The 24,133-nt window shown below is 41.1% G+C and overlaps 1 protein-coding gene across 4 annotated transcripts; it reads right to left on the bottom strand.

Moving 5' to 3' along the window:
• Positions 1 to 444: 444 nt before the first annotated feature.
• Atp1b4 (ATPase Na+/K+ transporting family member beta 4) lies at positions 445 to 18,183 on the bottom strand. 4 transcript variants are annotated; one of them, XM_090325918.1, is made up of 9 exons: positions 18,121 to 18,183; positions 13,637 to 13,904; positions 9,715 to 9,720; positions 9,132 to 9,257; positions 8,766 to 8,888; positions 5,395 to 5,591; positions 4,463 to 4,519; positions 1,503 to 1,598; positions 445 to 606 (listed from the first exon to the last, which is right to left on the bottom strand). In XM_090325918.1, exons 1-9 carry the CDS (start codon positions 18,181 to 18,183, stop codon positions 445 to 447), a joined length of 1,098 nt encoding a protein of 365 aa, XP_090182044.1. The 4 variants fall into 4 exon arrangements, with proteins under 4 accessions (XP_090182044.1, XP_090182043.1, XP_090182046.1 ...); XM_090325917.1 differs by lacking the exon at positions 9,715 to 9,720 and having other exon boundaries at positions 13,604 to 13,904; XM_090325920.1 differs by lacking the exon at positions 9,715 to 9,720 and having other exon boundaries at positions 8,766 to 8,870; positions 9,132 to 9,254; positions 13,628 to 13,904.
• Between the last annotated feature and the right edge of the window lie 5,950 nt (positions 18,184 to 24,133).

Here is a 24,133-nt window from a genome sequence, read left to right as displayed (position 1 = left end):
TGCCAGGCAGTTTTTGAAAGGGAAAAGAGAAGTTTCGATTACATTCTGGTTGGAAGGAATCTTACCTTTCAAGCCAACACAATTTCAGTAAACAGGATAAATTTATAAGCATTACAGAAAATCTCCAAACCATGGCTATTGAGGATTTTCTCCAGTACTATGTTTATACTGCAGCGGGACTTTTAGCAGCAAGAATGGTCTTAATTTTAAGTGCGAGGAAAGGAAATGAGTATCATCTATTTTTCATCAAGAGAGACTACCTTAAAATAAAATCAAACAGGTCCCACAATATCACTTCCTACACATGTCAAAGGCAAGGAAAGATGATCTGCTGCCTTAGACATCCATCTGACTGTGTCCTAATTGAAGTAAAAGAATGCAGGTGCTACATGCAGGTGAAACCAAACAAGAAACCGAACTGGTGGGAGTGGCCTTGTGAAGTTCTTAAGTCTCTATGTTCAGGGTAAAGATGACTCTACCCACAAAACGATCATTGATAACATCATTTATGATGCCCTTGCCCTTCAGCTGGCATTGCACAGGCACCACTTGGTTCTTCACTACGTCGGTAAAGTGCATCGCTACCAGGGGTGAGGTGTAGTTAACCTGTAGGTGAAATAGTAATGAATTATAAATATGCACAATTGCATAAACTCCACAAAGGGAATCAAGTAAATCTTATCGTGCCAAGTCACAAATGACCCTAGCAGCTGACAAACTCTTCCTGCCTTGAGAAACGGTGGAGAAATTACCCATTTCTTTCATAAGTCACTGTCAGATGTCTGATTGTCCTCTGGGGAAAACCAATTCTGACTCAAAGTGATTTAATTTTCTGGATATCAGACATGAATCAAACCAGAACTAGTATCCGTAAAGTCTCTATAGGGGAGATTAAGTCTTCTTGACCCAAAGCCTTCAAATAGGAGAAGTAAGGATGTGTGATTATTTCAGCATGATTAAGCACAATGGTCCTGATTTGTCTGCTTCTAGCTTTGCCACTAATTAGACATGTGAGCTTGGAAAAGTCACTTCCTCTTTCTGAACCATCATTTTCCCACTTGAAAATTATAGAGGTTAGAGCAAACTGTGTATGACATTTTCTTTTGTGCTGGTTTGGGAGCTTAAACTCAAGGCTTGGAAATGTCCCTGAGCATTGGTGCTCAAGGCTAGCATTCTGTCACTTGAGCTACAGCTCTACTTCCAGCTCTTTGGTGGTTAACTGGAGATAAGGATCTCATGGTTTTTACTGCTTGAGCTGGCTTTGAATTGTGATCCTCAGATCGCAGCCTCCTCACTAGCTAGGATTACAGGTGTGAGCCACTGGTGCCAAGCTATATGAAGTTGTTTATGATATGGGAATGGGTTTAGTTGTCATAGAAATTTGTAGAGGGAGCCCCTTCATCTATCCTTTACTACCTGTGCCTCCCTAATTTGTATAAATCTCAGGCATCCTCTTTTTCTTAGTCCTTTAAGACAGGAAAGAAGGAAGGGATAAAACTTACATGAGTCAGTTTACCATAGTAAGGATAGTAGCGGAGGTCAAAAGAAGCCGACTCTGGGTAGTAATGGATGGATCGAATATTGTTTTCATCACCTCTCTGTAAGCAAAAGATATATATGGAGTGTTGAGTCACCAAGTGAGTTGAATTCTGAGAAAAATCATTTGGACTTCAGATGAAATCATAGTGTGATCCACAATCAACTGCCCCCAGAATGATCATAAATGTAGAATGGAGCAGAAGTCAGTTTTGACCTGTGCCCAGAGAAGAACAATCAAGGAATGATTTTGCCTTCATATGTTGCGCTTCAAAGAACACTAAATAGAAGGCCTACACTGAGAAGGTCAAAGGTGTTCAGCGTGGCTCTCTTCTTGCTTCTAGTGAACTCAGGCAGAAAGGCTGTAAAGGGCTTTTCCTGTATTCTAGCCCTTCTCCAAAGAATTACGGTGGGTCTGGCACCTTAGACTTTGGAGCTGAGGTATGCATGAATTAGAATGTATTTATTACATCCCACTTTATAACATGGGCATTGCAGGCTCAGTTCTATTGGAATTTGGATCAGACACACAGGGACTTGATACATAGACGCACAGCTTATGTCTCTGGCCACATTATAGTGCTCAACTACAGCTGGTAGCGTCAGGAAAGGCATCATAAGAGATGCAGGTAGTGGATATGTTTCAATGGGGCTATTCTTATCCCATCATGACAGATGATGATATGCTAGATTTGCCCTAAGTAGCAGGGGTCAGGGGGCTAATATGGACAAATGGTACATTACTGCTATTATTGTTTTGGCTATAAACTAATTTCCCTATAATATATACTAGTTATTACCTCATCCTGCTTGAGATCCACAGTGGATGTGCGTTTGACTAGTATCATTATAGAATATACAGAGACTCTTATATTCAATCCGCCCAAATATAATTCTCAGCAAGGTCCAATGAACATTGAAAATGAATAGCTTGCATGAACAGGACTTACCCCAACAGACAAAGTTGGGATGGAACTTGGTGGTGGAGTACTTGACTAACATAGAAGGCCCTCAGTCACATTTTAGTACCAAAAAAGAAAAATATTTGCTAGTTTTAAGACTGAGTTGAGAATAGGGCATCAGTGACACATGTCTATAACCTAGTTTGGGATTAAAAAAATGAAGTCCAAGTGGCCCCTTCTCAAGGAAGAGGTGGATGTGATGGGGCATACCTATTGTACAAGCCTTATATAGGTGGATCAGCCCAGATGCAAGCCCAGGGAAGGAAGCAATATTCTAGATTAAAAATAAACAGCAGCAATCAGAGCTGGAGGCATAGCTCAGAGTGTCCATTTAGGAAGTATGAGACCTTGAGTTCAAACCTCAGTACCATCGAAAAATCAAGTTTACTTTTATGATTTATATTTACCAGTTTTAAAAAAATAACTAATGAGGGACCAGGCATGGTGGCTCATGCCTGTAATTGTAGCTACTCAGGAGGCTGAGATATGAGGATCGAGGTTCAAAGCCAGCCTAGGCATGAAAGTGTAAGACTCATGTCTCCACTTAACCATCAAAAAATCAGAAGTGGCTCTATGGCTCAAGTGGCAGAGCACTAGCCTTGAGCTGAAGAGCCCAGGGAGAGCGCCCAGGCCCAGAGTTCAAGCCCCATGACCAACCAAAACAAAAAAAAATGAGAAAGAAAAATAAAACTAATGAAATTTATCTTTTATAAATGGTCTGTGAAATCAATTCCTTGGATTTGTCATATCTCCCATGCTTAACTGTTACACATATACTCTGTTCACTTGGCAAATATTATTTGACCTTTCAAAACTCATCTTCAGCATCACCACCTCTCTCATGGAACTGATCTGTCTCTCTCCCATGATCCTATTGTACCTTTTATTGTGCCTGCAATACTTCCTTATCCTGATTTCAGAGGCAGTGGTATTTATCAATATCTAGCAAAGTACCTAGAAACTGATAAGATCAACAAATACTTTCTAAATATGGGCTATTGGCTGAATACTTGCTGATTTATACTGCTTTAAGATTTGCCACTGAGAGGACTAGAGTTTTGACCTTTATTACCAGTACTGACAATGGAATTATCTGGCCTCTTACATTGGTAAGTTAACTGTCCTGGGCTAGCTTGTTCCTGTTGATGTCATTGAACAGGAAGAAACTACTGCCTGTTTAAGAAACAAATGCAAGATCTAGAGCTTGTTCCTACAGTAAGCTGCTAATTGGTGCAGATGAGATAGGAGTTAATGGCCCCTCCAAGGACAGTTAATTAGCATATTAATAGAGTTCTGTTTATACTTCCCTTGTAGTCATTTGTATTGCAACATCCAGTGCCACCGGTCATTGCTACAAAATGTGAAATTCGGTTTGAAAACCAGGGACTAATGACTCTAATGAAAACTGTTTGTTTAGTTCAAAGAAACAAGTAATTAGAGCTAAAAGCAAAAGTGGAAACAGAATCCCAATGAAAGGGTTTGCACATCACTGTTCCCTGCTGTGGCCTCCTAGCTGAAGATCACTGTTTGGCTTTCACAGGTATAAATTGTGACACAGTGACCCCACCTTCCTTTCCAGTACACCACACACACACACACACACACACACACACACACTGAATGCTTTCTGGAAAGAGGAAGGTCTGAAAACACTATAGGTGAGTATAGTTATGATGATCTCTTTCATGTGTCAGTCTTTGGAAAGGATCTTTTCACATGAAACAGAAATACCAACACTGCTTATTAAAAAACACCTGGGCCGGGAGTTTGGCCTAGTCATAAGAGTGCTTGCCTAGCATGCACAAAGACCCGGGTTCGATTCCTCAGTAGCACATATAGAGAAAAAGCTGGAAATGGGGCTGTGGCTCAAGTGGCAGAATGCTACCCTTGAGAAAAGCCCAAGGACAGTGCTCAGGCCCTGAGTTCAAGCCCCAAGACTAGCAAAAAAATAAACCCCACTTTACCTGAACTTTGCAGGAAACCTTCACTGGATCTCCAAACTCGGGACGGAAGCCTACAATCTAGCAAAAGAAAAGCAGTGTTCTTTTTAAAAATACTTTTCTTCATAAATGACAATAAAAAAATAGATCTTCTAACCTTCCCCCCAACCCTTGAGTCATCCCTGTTGAGACATTAACGTAATCTATTTTGCCTTCCCAGAAATGGTTACTAACATCAGAAAATGCAAAACATCTTTCAAGTCCTGCAGTCCAACTTACTCCATGTTATATATCTGTCTGTTATTAACACATTGGGAAAATTTCATAAAGATAACTTTAATAATGTAAAGAATTTTCTTGTTTCAAGAGGAGTGTGTCTGGTCAAGCATAATTAAGGCATGACAGGAAATGACGAGAGAACTGTCCCTCACCACATCCCCCATATCAATCCTCTATTGCAAATAACACAAGACTCCTCCTTGGTGCTGGAGTTGCAGACATGTCCAGCTAGGATCCCATTTTTAGTAAGAGTGATCAGGGGCAGGTTTGGGAATGGAGAAGAATGACAGTAGCAAGCACTGAAGGAGAAAAAGGAATTGAAAGCTTTGCCTAGTTTGCATTTCTGATACTGCTGGTTAAAATAACCAAATTTGTAGGGTGTGAAGAAGACCCAAAATAAATAGTGTTTAGGGGCTGGGAGTGTAGCCTAGTGGTAGAGTGCTTGCCTAGCATGCACAAGGCCCTGGGTTTGATTCCTCATTACCACATACATAGAAAAAGCCAAAAGTGGTGCTGTGGCTCAAGTGGTAGAATGCTAGTCTTGAGAAAGCTCAAGGGCAGTGCCCAGGTCTTGAGTTCTAGTCCCAGGACTGGCAAAAAAGAGAAAGAAATGGAGTACTCACAGCCCCCCTAACCCAGCTCATCCACGTATCATGGAATAACAAAGGCTAATATACCCGGTTCATCTTTAGGAGGATGCAAGGCTGTCCAGTAGAGTATCCAAAAGTGGGGTCCTCCAGTCCAGAGCAGTTCTTCAGGAAGGAACGTTTAAATTGACAGGCCTTCTTGTCCTCATCTTCATCTCCATCTTGAATGAAGTATTGCCCTGGTGGGCAATCTACATTCATTTCCTCTTGAAGACTGTCATTATAGCCTAAATAATAGTGGGGGTGTCAAAGGTTATGTTAGGCAGGTGCTATAGGAGAAGGGCATGTTTTAAGCAGCTCTCATTCCATAATTTCCTTTGCTCCAGCTTGCTTTTACCCCTCTGAAGGTCTGCTCAGTCTATCCCAATCCCTGTGGCCTTGTATCAGATACCTTCCTGGCTTGTCAGCTCACCCCACTGGATTATCTGTACTCTTAGTTCTCATTCTCTTACAATTTATGGACATCCATTTCACGGGCCTGTGTTATTTTGGACACCTTATCATTTTTTTCTATTTTCCCATGACATCTTTCCAGATATGTTAAGCTATAAACTTAGAGGAGCTAAATCTTCTCCTTCTGGAAGAAGAATGGCCACATGGATGGTAGGTACATTTTGGAAGAAGACTGAATCAGGTCAAGGCATGACACTGATAAGGAATCTAAGTTCCTAAGTGAAATGTCTTCAAATTCAGTTTAGAAAATCTGTCCTTTGGAGGTCAATGAGAGGCATCTGATGTAAGACAGTGAGAAGTATTGTGGAACTGAGGGAACATGGAGAGAAGAGAAAGGGCATGAGGAAAAGGAAGAGAACAAAGGGGTGAGGGGGGGTAAGTAGAGGAGGGAATAAACCACCTCCTTATCCTTTACAGAACATGTTAGTACTCTAAATAGGACCTTCAGTTAAAATATAGACCAAAGATTCCAGGGCCAGGAGTTTAGCCTAGTGGTAGAGTGCTTGCCTAGCATGCACAAAGACCTGGGTTCAATTCCTTGGTACCACACACATAGGAAAAGCTGAAAGTGGTGCTGAGGCTCAAGTGGTAGAGCTCTAGCCTTGAGAAAGTCCAAGGACAGGCAAATATAATCCAGAGATAATCACAGGGTCTACACTGAGAAGGTGAGGTATTGTCTATTGGGACCAAAGACACTTAGGGTTAGTGTCATTTTATTTTGGATGGCATGTAATGGGTGGGCAAAGTACACATATCAGAAAGCTGAAAGGAGCTTTTGTTATTTTCATGAGTTCTAAGATCCATCAAACTGAGTTTGGGAAATTCTTATTTCAAAATTGGTTGAAATTAATATAATGATACATTATATGCTATAATACACATGAACATATAATTCATATCTTAATATTATATTAATATATTACTAAGATATAATGGATGTTTGTTTTAATCTTTTTAAAGAAACAAGCACCAGGTCACAAAATAACTTTCTAAACAGAAGCTGCAATCACATGCTCATTGTTTCTCCTGAGGTAGTTCCATTAAAAATACTGTGACATGGGCCAGGAGTTTGTCCTAGTGGTAGAGTGCTTGCCTAGCATGCACAATGACCTGGGTTTGATTCCTCGGCACCACATACATAGAAAAAAGCTGGTAGTGGTGCTGTGGTTCAAGTGGTAGAGCTCTACCCTTGAGAAAAAACAAAGGACAGTGCTCAGGCCCTGAGTTCAAGCCCCCGACTGGCAGAAAATACTACTGTGACATGAGCATGATCCTTACTGCTCAATTGTAGTCCCCATGGGAATGAAACTGATATTCTGGGCTGTCTATTTCAGATATGTGTTCCTTTTTAGAAGAACCTATTATCTACTCTTAGAAAGTAAAAACTCATTAGTTTCCCTAATATTTTCTGTCTCTATCATCAGGTCAAAATTGGTGTTTCTCCTTCTGTTCGCTTTGTCAGGAGTTTCCTCAGCAGACACAAGTTACTGCACTGGATATGATGTCCTAAATATGTCTGAGGCCAAACATAGAACTACATGAACCGAGGGAAATGGGTACCAAGACATGTGGAAGGGTATCAATGTACGTGAATTAATGCACCTTCTATCTGGCAAATATCATGTAACCCTTTTACTAATTACAATTAAAAAATGCAAAAAAAAAGAACTACATGAACCAGGAAGAACGAAGCTCTCTCATTCAATAGGTGAGGAATCTGAAGCTCAATTTTTTCTCAAAAATAACACTGAATATTGCTGATTTAAAGCTGAGTTTCTCCACTCTTGTTTAGATGGCCACTGCCCAGAGATGGAAAGAGAATGTGTCAAACTTTAAAGTTCAAACTACACATCCGCTGATTTTGTTAAAATGCAGATTCTGGTTGGATGGCTCTTAAGTAGGACCTGAGATTCTACCTTTCTAACAAACTCCTACATGATTCCCTGGTGTCACAGGCCCCTGGAGTAATAAATGAGTGTCAAAACACTGATACCACTGCTAGGAGATTTAGACCAAATTGTGTCTCCTTTTATGTGCCAATTTCCTTATTTATAAGATAAGTTTCTAAGATAACCAGGCTCTATTATGTCTGGTTAAAGTTAAATGAGAAAACATTTAAAGTTAAATGAATAACTTCCTGTCACATGGTAAGAAGCAATCATTTTCTTCCTAATTCAGTGTACATTGGGGGCTTTTTGTTTGTTTGGTTTGGTTTGTAGTGAGGCTTGAACTCTGGGCCTGGGTGCTGTCCAGCTGAACTCTTCAGCTCAAGGCTAGGGCTCTACCGCTTGAGTCACAGCACCACTTCTTGTTTTCTGCTGGTTAATTGGAGATAAGAACCTCTCGGACTCTCATGCTGGGACTGGCAATCTTCAGATCTCAGCCTCCTGAGTAGCTAGGATTAAAGGCCCAAAAGGTGCCTGGCTGGGGGCTTCTTTTTGATACAAGATCTAACTATATTTCCAACACTGGTCTCCGAGATACTTGCTTCTATTGTCAAGATAGCCCATCCAGAAAAAAAATAAAGTGTCTTACCTTGATAAAGTGTAGCAGGCAGAAACTTTTCAGTTCTGGAGAACATTCTCTTTTTCTCACCATTATCTCCCTCCAGAATTATTATTATTTTTTACAAGTGATCACTTGGATGTTCTTAGGATTTAACTAGGTGCTGTAAGAGTGTTCATGAAGTGAAAACAACCTTTGTGCTTCAGAGTGCTTCCTGTAGAGTTAACTGGCATGCTTTCAATGCATCTCATACAAACAATCACACACAGTAGAGTATTTTTTTTATTACATGAGGGGTGTTGAGGAGTATTTAAAGCAAGAAAAGACCACAATGTGCTGGCATTACTGAGACTAGAATTTCTGGGTCAGCTACATTTTGAATTTTGATCTCTCACCTATCACCTTTAAAAAGAGCTTTCCACCATTCATAGGAACTTACTTACCCTGGAGAAAGCCATTTAGGCTAATCACATAATGCTGCCAAGTGTCAGGTTCAGAAACGTTGAAGCTGAAATTAAGGCTGTGAGCGAAGGGTCTGATCATAACTCCTGGCAATGAAAACAGGTCTTGGATATATTAACCCATTCTTGGATCTTTTTTTGTATTGATTCCCATGAAACCATTTCCCCCCAGGCAATCAAAATGAAAAGGACCATAATTTGCCAAGTACCATTTTACTTTTACTCTTAATAATTGAATCTCTTAAGTCATTACCGGGAAGAACCAAATTTAATTGAAGCTGAACATGCTGTGCAAGTGGATTTCTGTCCAGAAAGTTCTGACAACACAGGTCATTTGGGCACACTTACCAGGCTTCATCCTCTCAGTGAAGGTCGGCATGTAAGGAATGATGGTCAGAAAGAGCATATACATGCCAACAGTGACCACAGCAGCCAGGGAAGCATAGAAGAAGAAGTAAATGACTAAAATCAGGCCTGCAGAGCAATCAAAGATGACAATGGTCAGTGCTTAGCAACAAGTTCTGGGTGTCAGCTGAAGTCATAGCCTAGAACCACGTCAGATATGAGATGGCTGGTGTGGTGTGTGTGTGTGCGTGTGTGTGTGTACACACGCATGCACACACATCCTGAGGATTGAACCCTGGGCCTGAGTGCTATCTCAGTGCTCTACCACTTCATCCATACCTGCACTTCAGACTTCAGGCTTCTTCATTAATTAGAGGTAAGACTCTCATAGACATTTTTTTTTTTTGCCTGGGCTGGCTTGGAACCGTGATTCTCAGATATCAGCCTCCCGAGTCACTAGAATTGCGGGCACAAGCCACCAACATCCTGCTAGCTTTAAAAAAATGTCCTCAATTCTGTATATCTATGCTTATTCAAATGTCACCAATCTGGAATTGGTGAGGATCATGTTATGATCTGACTGCACTTTTACCTTTTATAGCTTCTCCAGTAGAATGGCTTACTAATCACATGATAACCATGAGCAAGATTGCAGGGAAGTAGAGATTAAGCCATTACAGAGGGCACATTGCTTGATAGTCCTCTGGGCAATAGTTTATGTCCTAAGTACAAATCATTCTTCACCATTTATTAAGGCAGATACTCTGAAGTGTTCTAGCAGCTTGGTTCCAATGATTGTATGTATTTGCAAGTGATGAAAACAGCATTTCTTTTCATGCAGCCTATAATTCAAATTTTTGATTAATTTCCACCGGACATGCCTCTAATCAAGGAATAGTAAGGTTTTACTGTACTTATTTCAAATATTATTCATCTTTAGCAAAGTTCAAGTGGCTCAGCTCTTCAATAAGAACACTGATGCAGGCACAAGGAAAAGGAAATGATACTTAATCACTGACATTTGCCATCTTTGACCTTGGGCAATTTAAAGAATCTCTCTGCATCCTGGATTCCTTGCAGATAAATGAGAATAAGCTTAACACTTACAATACCACTTCCTAGGTGCTGAATCTTAAACATACTATGCCCCCACTCTGGCCTCAATGTCCTCATTGGAAAGGGAGGACAACAATAGTACTTATTTATTGCACTAAATAATGCATATGAACACATAGAGCCTGGAAGACCTTAAATGATCTGAAAATGATACTCATCATTGTTTTTATTAACATTATTATTATTATAGGATCAGAAGCATAGCTGAAATGCTCTTCTGTGGGATGCATTAGGACTCAGCTTGCCTTGAGATTAGGCGGCAGAGAGTAAGGTAAATGAGCATAACCCTGCTGTCTAAAAGTTCTTTCCAAGTTCTCCTTGGGGATCTCTCAGGCAACAATATTTGGCTTCGCTCATAGCAGTGACATGGTGTTGGAAGATTTGAACTGAATCATGAGAGAAACCAGAACACAAACCATGCAACTTTGTAACTTTGTTGTACCCCAAACTGAATTCAAATATAAATTTTTAAATTGGACCATGAAGCAAATAAAATGGAGACATTGAGGGAGGGAGGGAAGGAGGAACGGAGAGAGAGAGAGAGAGAGAGAGAGAGAGAGAGAGAGAGAGAGAGAGAGAGAGAGAGAGAGAGAGAGAGAGAGAGAGAGAGAGAGAGAGAGAGAGAAAGAGAAAGAGAAAGAGAAAGAGAGAGGGGGGGGCAGGAGGGAGGGAGAGAGAAATCTTGCTATCCAGCTGTAAATGGAACAAGATGAATCAAAGCCAAACTGGAGCATGAACATGTCTGACTCAGTTGGAGTGTCTAGAGAAGAGCCTGTGATTTTCAGCTATTGCCCACTGACTATCCTAATGGGATATGTCCCTGGGCTTCCTCTATTTCTATACTATCTCCCCAATCTTGAGAATGGATTAATTGTTGGAGCCCTCCCAGGGAACCCAAAGCCACAGTTTCATACATGGAGGGAAAGAAATGGAACACAAATGTTTTCCCTTGGCAATATTATTTTTCCTTTTGAATGGATGACCAGGAAGCTCTAGTTAGGAGAATGTCACCCAGGCTCACTCAGGGAGTGATGTCCTGGAATGTGGATTAACTTAACTATTTTCATTCTCCCTGCCCTTCCCAGGAAAACCAAGAATAATTGCTATCTGAACTCATCAATCCTTTCAGTCCTTCTTGCTCCAGGTGTTCAGATATTACTTGGAGCCCTAGTATAGCTAATCAAGGGTTCTCCCTGATTCCCCCACAAACACACCCATCCAGTCTTTGCTAGACCACTAAGTATGCATGGCTACCAACTCTTTCTACCAAAACAGCTCAACCTGTTACTAGAATGAAGTTTTCTAGCAAGAACTGTGGTGTTTGAAATCTAGCACTGTCACCTACTTACCGTGTGACCTTAGATAAGTTCCTTATATTCTGTAAGCCTCAGTTTCTATATCTGCAAAATGGGAATAATAATACAACTATGTCATATGTTTTTTTCAGCATCTAATAAAATAACATATAGTTCCTAAGAATAAGGGGTTGCTTGGCTACCAAATTAAAAGCCAAGTGTATATTAATAGGCTGGGTCTATAGGTTGGACTTGTTGATGTCTAGGTTGGGACAGGGTGATTAAATGCTCAAATGGTCACCTTGCCATCAGGAAACAGGGTAACAGCTATTGTGTTAATGGCCTGAGCACTCATACTACCACTTGTCCTTTCCCTAGTCAATGAGAGTCCAACAGAAGAAGTCTCAATTTATGGGCTCCTAAACCTTCTAACCAGGTCTGGATACAGCCTACCATAGTCGTATAGCCTCTCTCCTGACATACATTCCCCAAGTATTGAAACTTCTTTCCTCATTCCCTTTTATTGGCTTGTGGATTGCCATCCACTAAAGCATTCATATGAGCGTATCTGGGGAAGTTTCAAAGGGTGACAGTTTAGGGGTCAATGCATAGTTTCTTTTCTCAGAATCACTCTTGCTTTTCACAAAGTCTAATTTTCCAGTCCTCTTTAGACAAGCACCAAACAGCTGGGCCCTCTTTGGAGCTCTAACAAGTGTCCAGCATTTGTCTGTAGCTTGCAGAATGTTAGAATGTCCCTTAAATGGTACATTTGTTCCAGTTGGGAGTTTGAGGGATGGGTCAGGGTGGGGCTGGGAACTGAGGGGGGTTATGGGTGACCAGTGTTGTTTACAGCCCCACATCTGCTATTCCTGATTCCAGGAAGTAGGACTGACTGCTTGACCCTAACTGAACAAAATCAGCAGCATTAACTATGAAGGAGAGAATTCTCAGCCAAAGAGACCTTTGGAAGGCATGGCCACCAACTTTAGCAGCCTACATTTTGGCAGTAGGTCACTCTTACTGAGTTACAAATCAGCAGCTGCTCATTTCGGGGGAGGGCGTAGAATGTGTCAAGTGTGAATTTTACTTCATGCACGACGATTTAGGAAGAATAGTTTCAAAGGTACATAGGATACTAAAAAAGGGAATAGAAGCTTGTGAAGTAAAAATGGTAAAGGATGTGGTCCAAAGAAAAAGAAGTAAAGACAAAAAATTTTACCAACAATTTAGATACTGGTGGTTCACGCTTGTAATCCTAGTTACTCAAGAAGCTCAGATCTGAGGATTGCAATTCAAAGCCAGGCCAGGCAGAAAAGTCCATGAGACACTTATCTCCAATTAACTACCAGAAAACCAGCAGTGGCACTGCGGCTTAAAGTGGTAGAGTGCTAGCCTTCGGTGAAAAAGTTCAGGGACAGAACCCAAGCATTGAGTTCAAGCCCCAAGACTAGTGCACATGGACATGCACGCATGCGCAAGCACACGCACATATTCTACCATCAGTTGAGCACAAAGGAAGCTCAGACTTGATCTTCAATAGTCATCTTCTTAAACCCAGATCTATCATAGGGTTCAGAGATGCCCTCTGACTTTACTAAGTAAAGTGATAGGCTTAAACCTTTCACAAGTGTTTCTGCCACAAATGCTAGAAATGTGTTCAGCATGGTACTTCCAATGGTACATTTCCAACACCTTAAGGGAGGCCTCATAAACCTGTGAGAGAGGCAAGGCATGGTTATTTTCTTTCATTGAGCAAGTGGGGAGACTGAGGCTAAGGGAGGGTAAATGATGAGGCCATCATCTCATGGATAGAAAATGACAGAGCTGGGACTTTAAAGAAGATGAATTTTTCAGCTCATTTTTACTGCCTCTCTATATCTCATACTTAGCCCACTTGATATCAATTGTACAATTAAGTTTGATCATCTAGTTGGAATTTGTTCTGGTCCGCAGACCAGGCATTTTCCTAGGCATCAGTGTCCATATGTTAAATATTTAGGGAAGTTTGCAAACAGACCATCAGAGGAGCCTTGAATACCACGCCAAATGCAAAGGACACCAGACTGAGGCACTGGAATGAATGAGACTTATTCCAACTCTGACCTGTTTGGGACAGAGACATCCTTCTCTCCGGATCCCACAAGTATTCATTCAAGATCTGCAATTGCTGCCACCAGGAATTGCCTGTTGGCTGACCCTGACCCTCTTCTTTCTCTTTTTGCTCTTTTTCCTCCTCTTCCTCCTCTTGTTTCTCCTCCTCATCTTCTTCTTCCTCCAATTCAAGTGCCATCATCACCCGAGCCTCTTCTTCTGCTTCCTCTTCTTCATCTGCTAAGTAGTTCTGATTTACTTCGTCCTGATCATCCTGGAACAGTGACAAAACACAGTCCTTTTGCTGAAAAAAAAATTTCCAATGGCACATCCAACCAGTCAAGAATAAGTGGAAACAACTCAATATTTGGAGACACTTCAAATTTCCACTTCCCCATAAACCTATTTACTGTTACAAGAGGTAGATTTTTCCTTCTGTTCTTGTGAAAAAAATATCCTTTCTATGACCTGTATTGAATCAGTATTCTTTGCATAGAGGTGCATGTTTTATTTTCAGCTTCACGCTTTTGAGATCTTTCCCTAGGACATCTCATACTGGTATGCTGTTCTGGGACCTTGCCCTCCCACTTAACTTTGACCTGTCAGGACAGAGCTGAGCTCACAGTGGAAGATGGAATAGTCTTACATACTTATATCTGTGATGGCAAATTCCTAGGCCAAGCCATCTTTATACTAACACTTTCAGCTGTTCAACCTTACCATCCCAAGTTGTGCCTAAAAATAGCCTGGGACAGACCTTAAGAGGAGAGGCCAACTGCGGTACCTCTCTTCAAAACTTATGATTGGCTTCTCAACAAAAACAAGAAATAGAGATTTTTTTCCCCACTTGCTGCCTTAAGCTGGGTAGATGGATCACTTGAGAGCTGGGACTCCAAGTGATACTTTCTTAGTTTGCTCTGATTCCTAGTAAAACCAAGGAATAAAACAAAAAACTGGGTGTATAGTAAAACTCAGCATGTAGTAGCTCGTTCATTGATTTTTTTTCCTTTTTAGTCCAAGACCAGGAGTTGAATTTATTACCTGATTTTTTTCACTCTTTGGCTAGTGCTCTACAAGTAAACCATGCCTCCAACCCCAAGGGTAGGTTATTTATTTTCTTTTGCCTTTGGATTGATTGTTTAACATGATTAATTGAGATTTAAAAGAGTATTCTTCTTGTAGATGGTTCTAAGAAAATTAGACAAAAATTAAAAGAAGCAAAAATAAAGGAGAGAGAGATAGAGACAGAGGAGGAAGAAATGAAAGAAGCAAGAAAGGAAGAAGGGAAGGAAGGAAGGCAGGCAAAGTGGGGAGAAGGGGAAGGGAGGGGTGGAGAGGGAAGAGAAGAGAAAAAAAGACCCACTGACTTCACCAAGTGATATTTCAAATGCCTATCAGCCACATACTCTTTGGGAGTCTGCCAAGGTTCACTGCAGCAGCAGAAAATGAAGCCAACCTCTCTTCTCTCTGCTGTCCAAGTTTGAAGAGTGTTGGAACCTGTGCACCTGTTGGGGTTCAGTATGTCGAATGCTGGAGGTCAGGGCTCTGTACTGTCCCCTTCTTCCCTGATTCTTCAAAGGCCACTTAGAGGACACTCAGAGATAAAAATGCTACCTTTGGTGCAACTTGGCTTATTACACTGTAAGTGATACAGAATGACGAGGCACTAATCTCAGTGTTTGGTCCACCCACAACTAGTTAGCTCTTGTGTATAGGTACTTTTTAAAGTTTCTCTCTAAGTTGTTCAAATGTGCAGGTCTATATCATATACCATATCAGAACTGACAGGGACTTTTAAGATTTTATTTTCCATCTGAGATTCAGAGAAAGGGCAAGATCAAAATTCAAGACAAAGCAGACAGTCCTCAGAACCTATGTCTGTTGATACTCTGGACAATGAAATTCCTTCTCCATCACATTGAGCATAAGTGCCTACAGGTAGCTCAGAAGATATATGAAGCATGATAATGTCTGGGTTCCTGAAAGAATGTAGGTACTTTCAATCAAGAATTTCTGACTCTCATGTGGGTGTACAGTATAAGCTTAGGAAGAATAAACCTTGCCTGTCAGCCAATGTTGACTAGATCAACACATGTTCTTAGATACCTTTCACTTATATGTGAAGCTATATACACACTGGATCTCTTTAATTAGGTTTTGATCACCCAGTGTTAGAATCTATATTTTCTAACCTCTTACTGGCCAACCATGATTTGATGCCCACAGCTAATTACTCAGTCAGTGCTAAGGAAATGTCAGTGATACTTGCCTGACTTGAAAATCAGGATACAGGAACTCTGAGTGAGTACTGTAACCTCAGTAGTCATGTGTACTAGATTAGGAACTCATTATGGCCACTATTACACTAGTGTATCAGAGAATTTGAAATGTAATATTTTATCCTGGAGGAATTCATTTTCTGTGTATTTTCAGAGCAACTTCTTTTTTCTCCTTATTGCCTCTCCCTGCCTTGCACCTCTGTTCTGTGGAGGAAGCAGCTGCCCATCGCCTCAGCCTGATCTTATTTGTAGAAATGAGCTCTCATGATAATCCTATTAAAAGTGACTTGTCGTTAAAGCCTTACCCTCCCGGGGAGAATTAATCTTCTCATAGCTAATATCCTTCCACAGACTCCCACCACCTGAGTCTTACTTCAGGAACCTCAAATACCTTTTGATTCCCCCCCCCAAGCCCCACTTCTGTGTTTCCAGGGATTGTCACATCGTGTAAGAGATGTCTTCTTCAAAAGTTTCTTAATTAAATTCTCTGTAAATTGCAATGCCATGCAACTATTTTCTTTAAATCCAGTAGGAAACTCTTTGGTGATGAGCATGTCCATTTCCTAAATTGGAATTGCCCTCATGTGACAGTATGTGAGGCTATGCTGGGATATGGTGGTGGGTGTGTACCAAGGCCATCATGTTTCCCTAAAAGGGAAGTCTGAAGGACAGAAGGTGGCTCCATTTTGAGCAATCTAAATATATAAATATCTAAACCAACAGTATGGCCTAAAGGATAAGTTTTCATGCTGCATTGAAAAACACATTGTAAACACCTGAACGGCTGCTTAATTTTCTAGGAAAAAAATTAAGTATATGATTTCATTAATTCCTTTTTAAATATCATCAAGTATTATAAAAGCCAGATCCTTTGTAACAAATACCATATTAGACACAACAATTTTAGTGACATTGAATACATACTCAGTCAAATCAGGAATAGTTACATCTTCCCCACAGACTTTGACTACATCAAGCTACGAGTGACTTGGGGGATATCAAGATCTTACAAATTGTTGCTAGAATGCCATGACATGGGGTTAGAAAAATTTGCATTTTCTTCTGCTGGCTCTTTGGCAATCTTCACTTATTTCTCTGGATATATAAGTGGTCACTTCCAAAGAAAAAATGGATTATTATTTCTTTCTGGGAGTCAGATTGTAATTCTCTCTCTGAAACATGTCAGAATACCACCCCCTCTATATTAATGATTTATAGCAAAACAGAGGTGAACAAATTTTTGAGTCAAATAAATTTGTAATGTATTCTTGATACACTGAGATAGCAAAGGTGATGTGTGTGTGTGTGTGTGTATGTGTGTGTGTGTGTGTGTGTGTATGTGTGTGTGTTAGGCCAACTGAGGTGTCAGGCAAGGAGGTAAATGAGTGGTGGTGGATACAGGCCTAGGGAGTTATGTACTTCAAATACAGTGGAAAGACCACACGGTTATTAATGAGGAGAAATGCATTCTCAAGTTGGTGCTACCAGTAACTTGCAAGTCACTCTGAGGCTCTGAGCTCCAATACTTCCTTTGTATAATGAAAAGCTCTGGAAAGATGATATGTGAGCATCTATCTTGCTACTTTCCATCAAGGAGTCTACGATTTTTTTTTTTTGCCAGTCCTGGACTTGAGCACCACTTCCAGCTTTTTTTTCTTATGTATGTGGAACCAAGGAATCGAACCCAGGTCTTCATGCATGCAAGGCAAGCACTTTAACCACTAGGCCAAACTCCCAGCCCAGGAGTCTACGATTTTAACTACAGTTGGCATTTCTGCTTTAGAAAAAGAGCAGCTGGGTTCTACGAAACTTCCAACCCAAAGGGACTGAGACAGCTGGGTAGGCAGTGCCTTTCATTTCCTCTTCCCCTTCCTTTCTTTCTTGGCTAAATTCCTTACAATAAAACATCTACTTCCAGAATCCAAAACATCTATTCAAATTACAGACTCCCAGGGGAAAAGCAAAACTTCAGAAGGCCCTTATTCTCTCATCTCTTTCCTTTTCCTTATCTTTGTGCCATAGGAAAATACGATTCTTCCTTCCATCCAGCCCTAGGGTTCTGGGAATCACTGCTCTTTCTTGAAACCCTGCGATTCTCCCAATTTTTCTGTTTCTTCTCAAGAAGAACAGGCCATAATCCATGGCCTACACAGCCCCCAACCCGCCCCATACAAAAGAAGACAACAAAGTATTCTGCTCCCTGGGACTCACAAGTCTGTAGCCATAACCGTAAGGAAAGACTGGACCCCTTCTGGACCGGAGTTGCCTTCTCATGGCTGTTCAGTGGGCAGATATGCCGCAGAGGCAGGCAAGTGGGTGAGAGTTCTGGAGCTTCTGCTGGTACAGGAGACACTGGTTGCTGGGGACACTTGGCGCCTGGTAAAAGTGAATCTTGTTGGCACAAGCCCTTCCCCAAAATAATCTAACATGCCCCTCTCTCATTGGTTGGCCCTTTCCCTGAATCAAAGGAAAGCCCTTATGGAAAAGCAAGATCATCATTACAGGGAGGGGGAGATATTCTGGGTCACGAGGATGAGCTACTTAACCCCCCCCACCATGAGCCTTTCCACCCCTTGCCCTTCTCCAGCACCAGAGATATGATGGGCCCCATGGAAATCTTAAGTCATATTCTTCTCAATTGAGAGTTGGATATCAGTGTGTGCAGGGGGTGGGGCATGGGTGGGAGTTGGGGTGAGGGGAGATGGCCAAGAATAACTTGCTTTTTTCATAAGGCTGATCTCATGCAGAAGGATCTAGGGTGTCAGAGAAGATTCCCTTTGCTCTCTCCACCCCCTTCCCCTCCACACCCTCTAAGCCACCTACAATATTCCTTATTGTGTCAATCCATGAGCTCCTTAAAATGTGGATTATATCTTCTGATTTTAGAGGCAAGACTTCTACTTTAACCCTTCTGTTTTCAAAGAGGGTCTTGGACATGAAGAAGCAGGGTTTGTTTTTTTTTCTAGCCCTCACATCAGAGTGGCCCTATCAGTCACTGCCCCTCATACACAAACCCTTTGGAATCCTGGCCAAATTTCTGTAGTGGTTGAGATCTATATTTATCCCTTAGCATCAGGGCAGTGAACACGCCAGAACTTTGCAGTGTCAGTTTCCCAGACATATATAACTTCTAAAGCCAAAGTGGGAACAAGCAAAAGAAAATGAATAGAAATAGCTAAGAACATTGTATAGCATTTTTTGGTCTCTTTTGCCCATATCACTACAGCCAGAGTGACTAAAAGACCTAGATGGACTTTGTGAGTCTTTCTCTGCTCCCCAAATGCACGCAGGTGGCTAATATCGCACAAACTGACATTCTGAGCACATTCATAACTGAGAAAACCTGCATCATCACTTAGATTGATTTAATCATAACTCCATCTAGGCTATTCTGATGAAAGTGATTTCAATTGTGTTCATTTAAAATAAGAATACCATTTTCTATATTGTCAGGAATCAGAATGCTTCCTTAACACAGCTTCTCTTCAACCCTGCTTTGAAAAGAAATGAATCTGAGAGAGTGTGAGAGAGACAGAGACAGAGAGAAGAAGGGAGGGAGAAAGGGAGGAATATAGGAAGAGAGAGAGGGAGGGAGGGATGAAGGGAAGGAGAGAGGGAGGACAGAAAACTTGCCTTTCTTTGGACTTTAATAAAAGCATGTATGTTCTGTGGTTATAATCAGGTCTTGGTAGATGCTGAATCCTACGTCTTTTATCTTTCCACTCCAGTCTTTTTTATTAGTATAGATTGCCTGTACAATGGTGGTTATTTTTGGTATTTCTGTGCATGCATACAATGTATTTTGAAAGTGTTCACCCTTTATTATTGTTTCTTATCCCCTTCTCCTTAAATTTTTTTGTGTTTTATTATGGTATTTTCATACATATATATATATTAAGCCCAAATTCCACATATGGTTTTTTTGGCTTATCCTTATGATCTCCAGTTTCACTCATTTTCTGCAAATACTATAATTTCATTCTTCTGTATTGCTGAATAAATACTCCATTGTGTACATATATTACATTTTCGTTATCCATTCATTAGTTGTATCTGGGTTATTTCCAGTTAGGTTATTATGAATAATGCTACAATGAACATGGCCATGCAAGTGCCTCTACTGATACTTCCTGATTTACTTCCCTTCAGATATATGCCCAGGACCACCCCAGTATTTTTTCTTATTACTAATGCTGATGTGAGAATTCTGAAGTCCATGGGAGGAGCCTCAGAACCAAAGTATAGATTAACTGGTCTTATCTTCTGAAGGTAGAGAAGAGAGTATAGAGATTTCACTGAAATTTCAAAATCAAGAACAGGAGGACAAAAGAGGATTTGGAGTGATATGACCTCAGGTAACAAAAGAATCTAGTTTTCAGAATCGCTTATTCTTTAATATTCTGGGTAATTGGTGGTTTGATATATACATAATATATTTGCAGTGAATTTCAATTACAATCCAGACTGTCTTCTGTATTGTCAGATGCTGGATAGGATAAAATAACCAAATCCTATCAATGTAACATATCAAAATCTCCTTAAGTTGACACTCAACTTTTAAAAGAGAGATCATTCTTGGTGATTTTTTTGCCAGTCCTGGGGCTTGAACTGAGGGCTTGAGCACTGTCCTTTGGCTTTCTCAAGGCTAGGGCTCTTGAGCCACAGAACTACTTCCACCTTTTTTCTATGTATGTGGAACCGAGGAATTAAACCTGGGTCGTGCATGCTAGGAAAGCACTCTACCATTAGGCCAAACTCCCAGCCCCCATTCCTAATGATTTTGAAAACGTAAAAATGCTTTGTAGTACAACAGAATGGAAGCAGAGTTAGTCAGTAAGGCTGCAAAGTCAAGAGAAGGGAAAAACACATTAAATATGACAATAGATTAAGAAAAGAGTATCCAGATCTCTAAAACAACATGCCCATTCCTCAGATAAAACATTAATAGCTGTTTTATGAGATCTTTGTCCTGGTTACCTGCTTTAATAAAACCATATATCCAAGTTGACAATGGCAACAGGGACCAGAAACAATCTTATGGATGGTTCCTGCTCTTATGCTCCTAGCGGAAGAAAAGTGATAGCACCTTTCAGAGAAACTTCAACTTTATTGTGAGATTGTTTCATTCATGATTATCTATTTTTTTGTGGGTCATGGGGCTTTTACTCAGCCTGGACCCTGTTCCTGAGCTCTTCAGCTCAAGGCTACCACCCTACCCTTGAGCCAAACCCCAGTTGCTGTTTTCTAGAGGTTAATTGGACTCTCAGATTTTGTTTTGTGACCGGGCTGGCTTTGAACCTTGATCCTCAGATCTCAGGCTCCTGAGTAGCTAGGATTATAGGCAGGAGCAACCATGCCCAGCGTCATGATATCTATTCTTGTGGTGAATACTTTCTAGAAATGTGACGGAAGCTTGAGGGGGCAGAAGTCCCAGAGCTATCACAAAGCAGTTGTGAGCTTTTTCCACTCAGAGATTAGCTAGATCTGCAGGGAGACTCTGGAAGCTTAGTGCAGTGAAGCTTAAGAGTTGTCCTTGGGCTCACACAGAAATTGTTGAGTATTCCTTCAGAACTTGTGGACTCTGAAGTCATTGGGTAAGGAGTTCTAGGCTGTGCTAGGCCTGAGGCTGCCCATAAAATATATCCTTTTAAAAGTACATAGAGGAAGGAGAACTCATTTGAAACTACGAGGATCAGAGAAGGTTTCTCAGAATAGGCTAGACCTGGAAGGGCAGGCCTTCAAGCTGGAACAGCTACTGCCTGACTTCTATGATGCCAGTCTGGTCCTCAGTGCCCAAAGTTCCCCCTCCCGGACAGCTAGCCTCTGAATAATGGCCAGCAGGCCTAGCCAGCAGGCTCACTGGCTAAGGCCAGCGGGTTTCCTTGACCTGAATGGTCTAGATTATGGCCCCAGATCCCTATTTCACTGAGTTCCAGGAAAATCCCTTAGCGCATCACATTCCTGAGCAGAGTTTCCATCTGTGGAGTACAGTTGTACCGTGAGTGATGCTTTCATTTCGAGGGATAGCAGGCCATGGGCTTGTGACTATGTAAGCCTAGGCCCCCAGGGGAAAAAAATGAAGGCCTGGGAAATTGTAAGGTCCTTGTGGAAATTCAAGCCTATTTCCAGTGACTAAAAGGCACTAATAAGTATAATGTAGGTAAGAGACATTGGTTCAAACAAACAACTAATTGGAATTAAGAGAAGAAGTGTGCAGAGGCCCATAATGAATGGATATGCTAATTGGTCTTCTTTGCTAGCCCCTTGGGCTTTGGCTGTGACATAGACTAGCCTATTAAATGCCTCCTCTGTAATAGCTACTGAACGCTAGGGCCCTTTATTGCCATGGTAACATTGATGTCTCGAGCCTAGCTGAGCTCAGGATCTCTTAATTTACTACTCAGGCGGCTACAATTCTTGGGATTTTATTATTCTTCGTGCCCCGGGTGCCAGAGTGGCAGTGAATCATGCGTATTCATCCCCCGCACCACCCACAGTGTCTTTGAATAAGTCAGGGTGTCTCTTACTGTGTGTGATGAACAGATTATTAAGTTAGAGCATATTTGTCGCTTAGCTAGACTGATGCCTCTCAGAAACCCAATGCACCTCTCAAGCTGTTTACTTACCTGCTGCTTCAAATGGCTTTTGGCAAGCAGAGTGATGGCACTTCAGTGGGCTTCCAGGGGTTCAGCCTTCCAGATGCCTTTGCTTGCTTGGTAAGCAGGGAGTAATAGTACAATATAGATGATGTAGCACCCACTGGGAGAATAAACCTTAAAGACAGATGCCATCAGAGCAGTCAGAAAAGGAGATGAGCCATTGCACAGTCCTGGGAACTGAGATGCTAGAAGTTTTTCATTTCTCTTAGCATAATGGAGTTGTGCAGAATAGAATAATCCTTGTTCCAAATGACTTGAAAAGAAATCAGAAGGTATAGGGCAGATGGATGTTAGTTTTTATTTTATGTAACTTGTTAAACAGAGCTGGTCAGAGAGATCAGCTGCCACTGAAAGTTAATAAGTAAAATGTCCCTGGAGCTGCTCCAATTTTGGTATCACAGTACAGGGATGCTGTAAGAATGCACTGCCCTTGGGGTGAGAAGTAGGTGGAGGATTTTTCTAGATGACCTCTTAGTACTCTTCCAACTTTGCAATCTTGTGTGCCTATGTATGATGCTGTTTTTATCAGAACTTAAACATGGATGATACTTTATATGTACATGTACTACATCCAGGAGCACATATCCTAAAACTGGGATGATATACTATATGTGTATGTGTCTGTGTCTGTTTTCAGCCGTAAATGAAACATTAAACAGGTGCACATATTTTCCTGACACCTCAGTCACTAAGAAATAGGAAACCTGAAACGAAATGTTAAATACAACAAATTACAAATGACGTTTGAGCAAAAGGGTCTATTGGAGTCTTTGGGGTCTAAGGGTTTTTTTGTGTGTTTTTTTGTTTTTTTTTTTCCACTGCAACATTTGCAGCATTTCACTGAGCATTCTTACAGGAGAATCTGTACACTATGATGAAAATTGTGGGCCATGTAAACTTGGAAAACATTTAAAGTTTTTCCCTCCCCCTATTTATTGGGAATGGAAATAGAGCTAGCTAGGTTGTAAGAGGAGAGATTTTTCCCTGGGATGGGCTGGACAGTGAGCAAGCTGTGAATCAAAGGACAGACAATCAAGTATGCAAAGCACACAAGGAGCTATTGGGCAACTTTGGTATTTTTCCCACCAACCTCGGCAAAGCTATTTATTATGAAATAGCTGTATTTTCCCCACTGAAGAGAGTTGATATTAATCCAACCTAAATCCATTCTGGATTCAGCAAGCACTAGTGAGAAATCAAGCTAGCTCTCACCTGCATTTTAAATCAAAGTCAGATTCATGAGCAAGAGTTAAAGGTCTCTCCATCAGCAGCCCAGTTCAGTTACTCATTTGCTGCAAGGCGACAAGAATATCAATCGATTTCTGTGTTGCACCATCTTCCCTAGCCCTTTGAAAATCCATTCTCCCTGTTTCTTTACTCTCAGGAATGCTGGGGCCCTAGAATTCTTTTTAAGAAGCAAATGGGAAGAAAATTCTGAAGTCAAGTTGCATTACTGCTTATTAAGGAGTATACTAGAGTGTTTAAGAAAACATGGACTGGGGGCCGGGAGTTTGGCCTAGTGGTAGAGTGCTTGCTTAGCATGTGCAAAGACTCGGGTTCAATTC

The sequence above is a fragment of the Megascapheus bottae genome, chromosome X (genome assembly GCF_031878675.1).
Source record: "Megascapheus bottae isolate mThoBot1 chromosome X, mThoBot2.hap1, whole genome shotgun sequence".
NCBI lineage: Eukaryota > Metazoa > Chordata > Mammalia > Rodentia > Geomyidae > Megascapheus > Megascapheus bottae.
The sequence above is the reverse complement of the archived record's forward strand: the minus strand, read 5'-3'. Positions and strand labels throughout refer to the sequence as shown.

Excerpts from the sequence above, each read along its gene's own strand:
- Atp1b4 (XM_090325917.1), bottom strand. The coding sequence starts at position 18,183 with ATGAGAAGGCAACTCCGGTCCAGAAGGGGTCCAGTCTTTCCTTACGGT. Across the intron at positions 8,889-9,131 it reads CACTGAGAGGATGAAGCCTG|ACCTGTTTTCATTGCCAGGA; the intron begins GTAAGTGTGCCC and ends AATATATCCAAG. Across the intron at positions 607-1,502 it reads ACTATGGTAAACTGACTCAT|GTTAACTACACCTCACCCCT; the intron begins GTAAGTTTTATC and ends TTTCACCTACAG.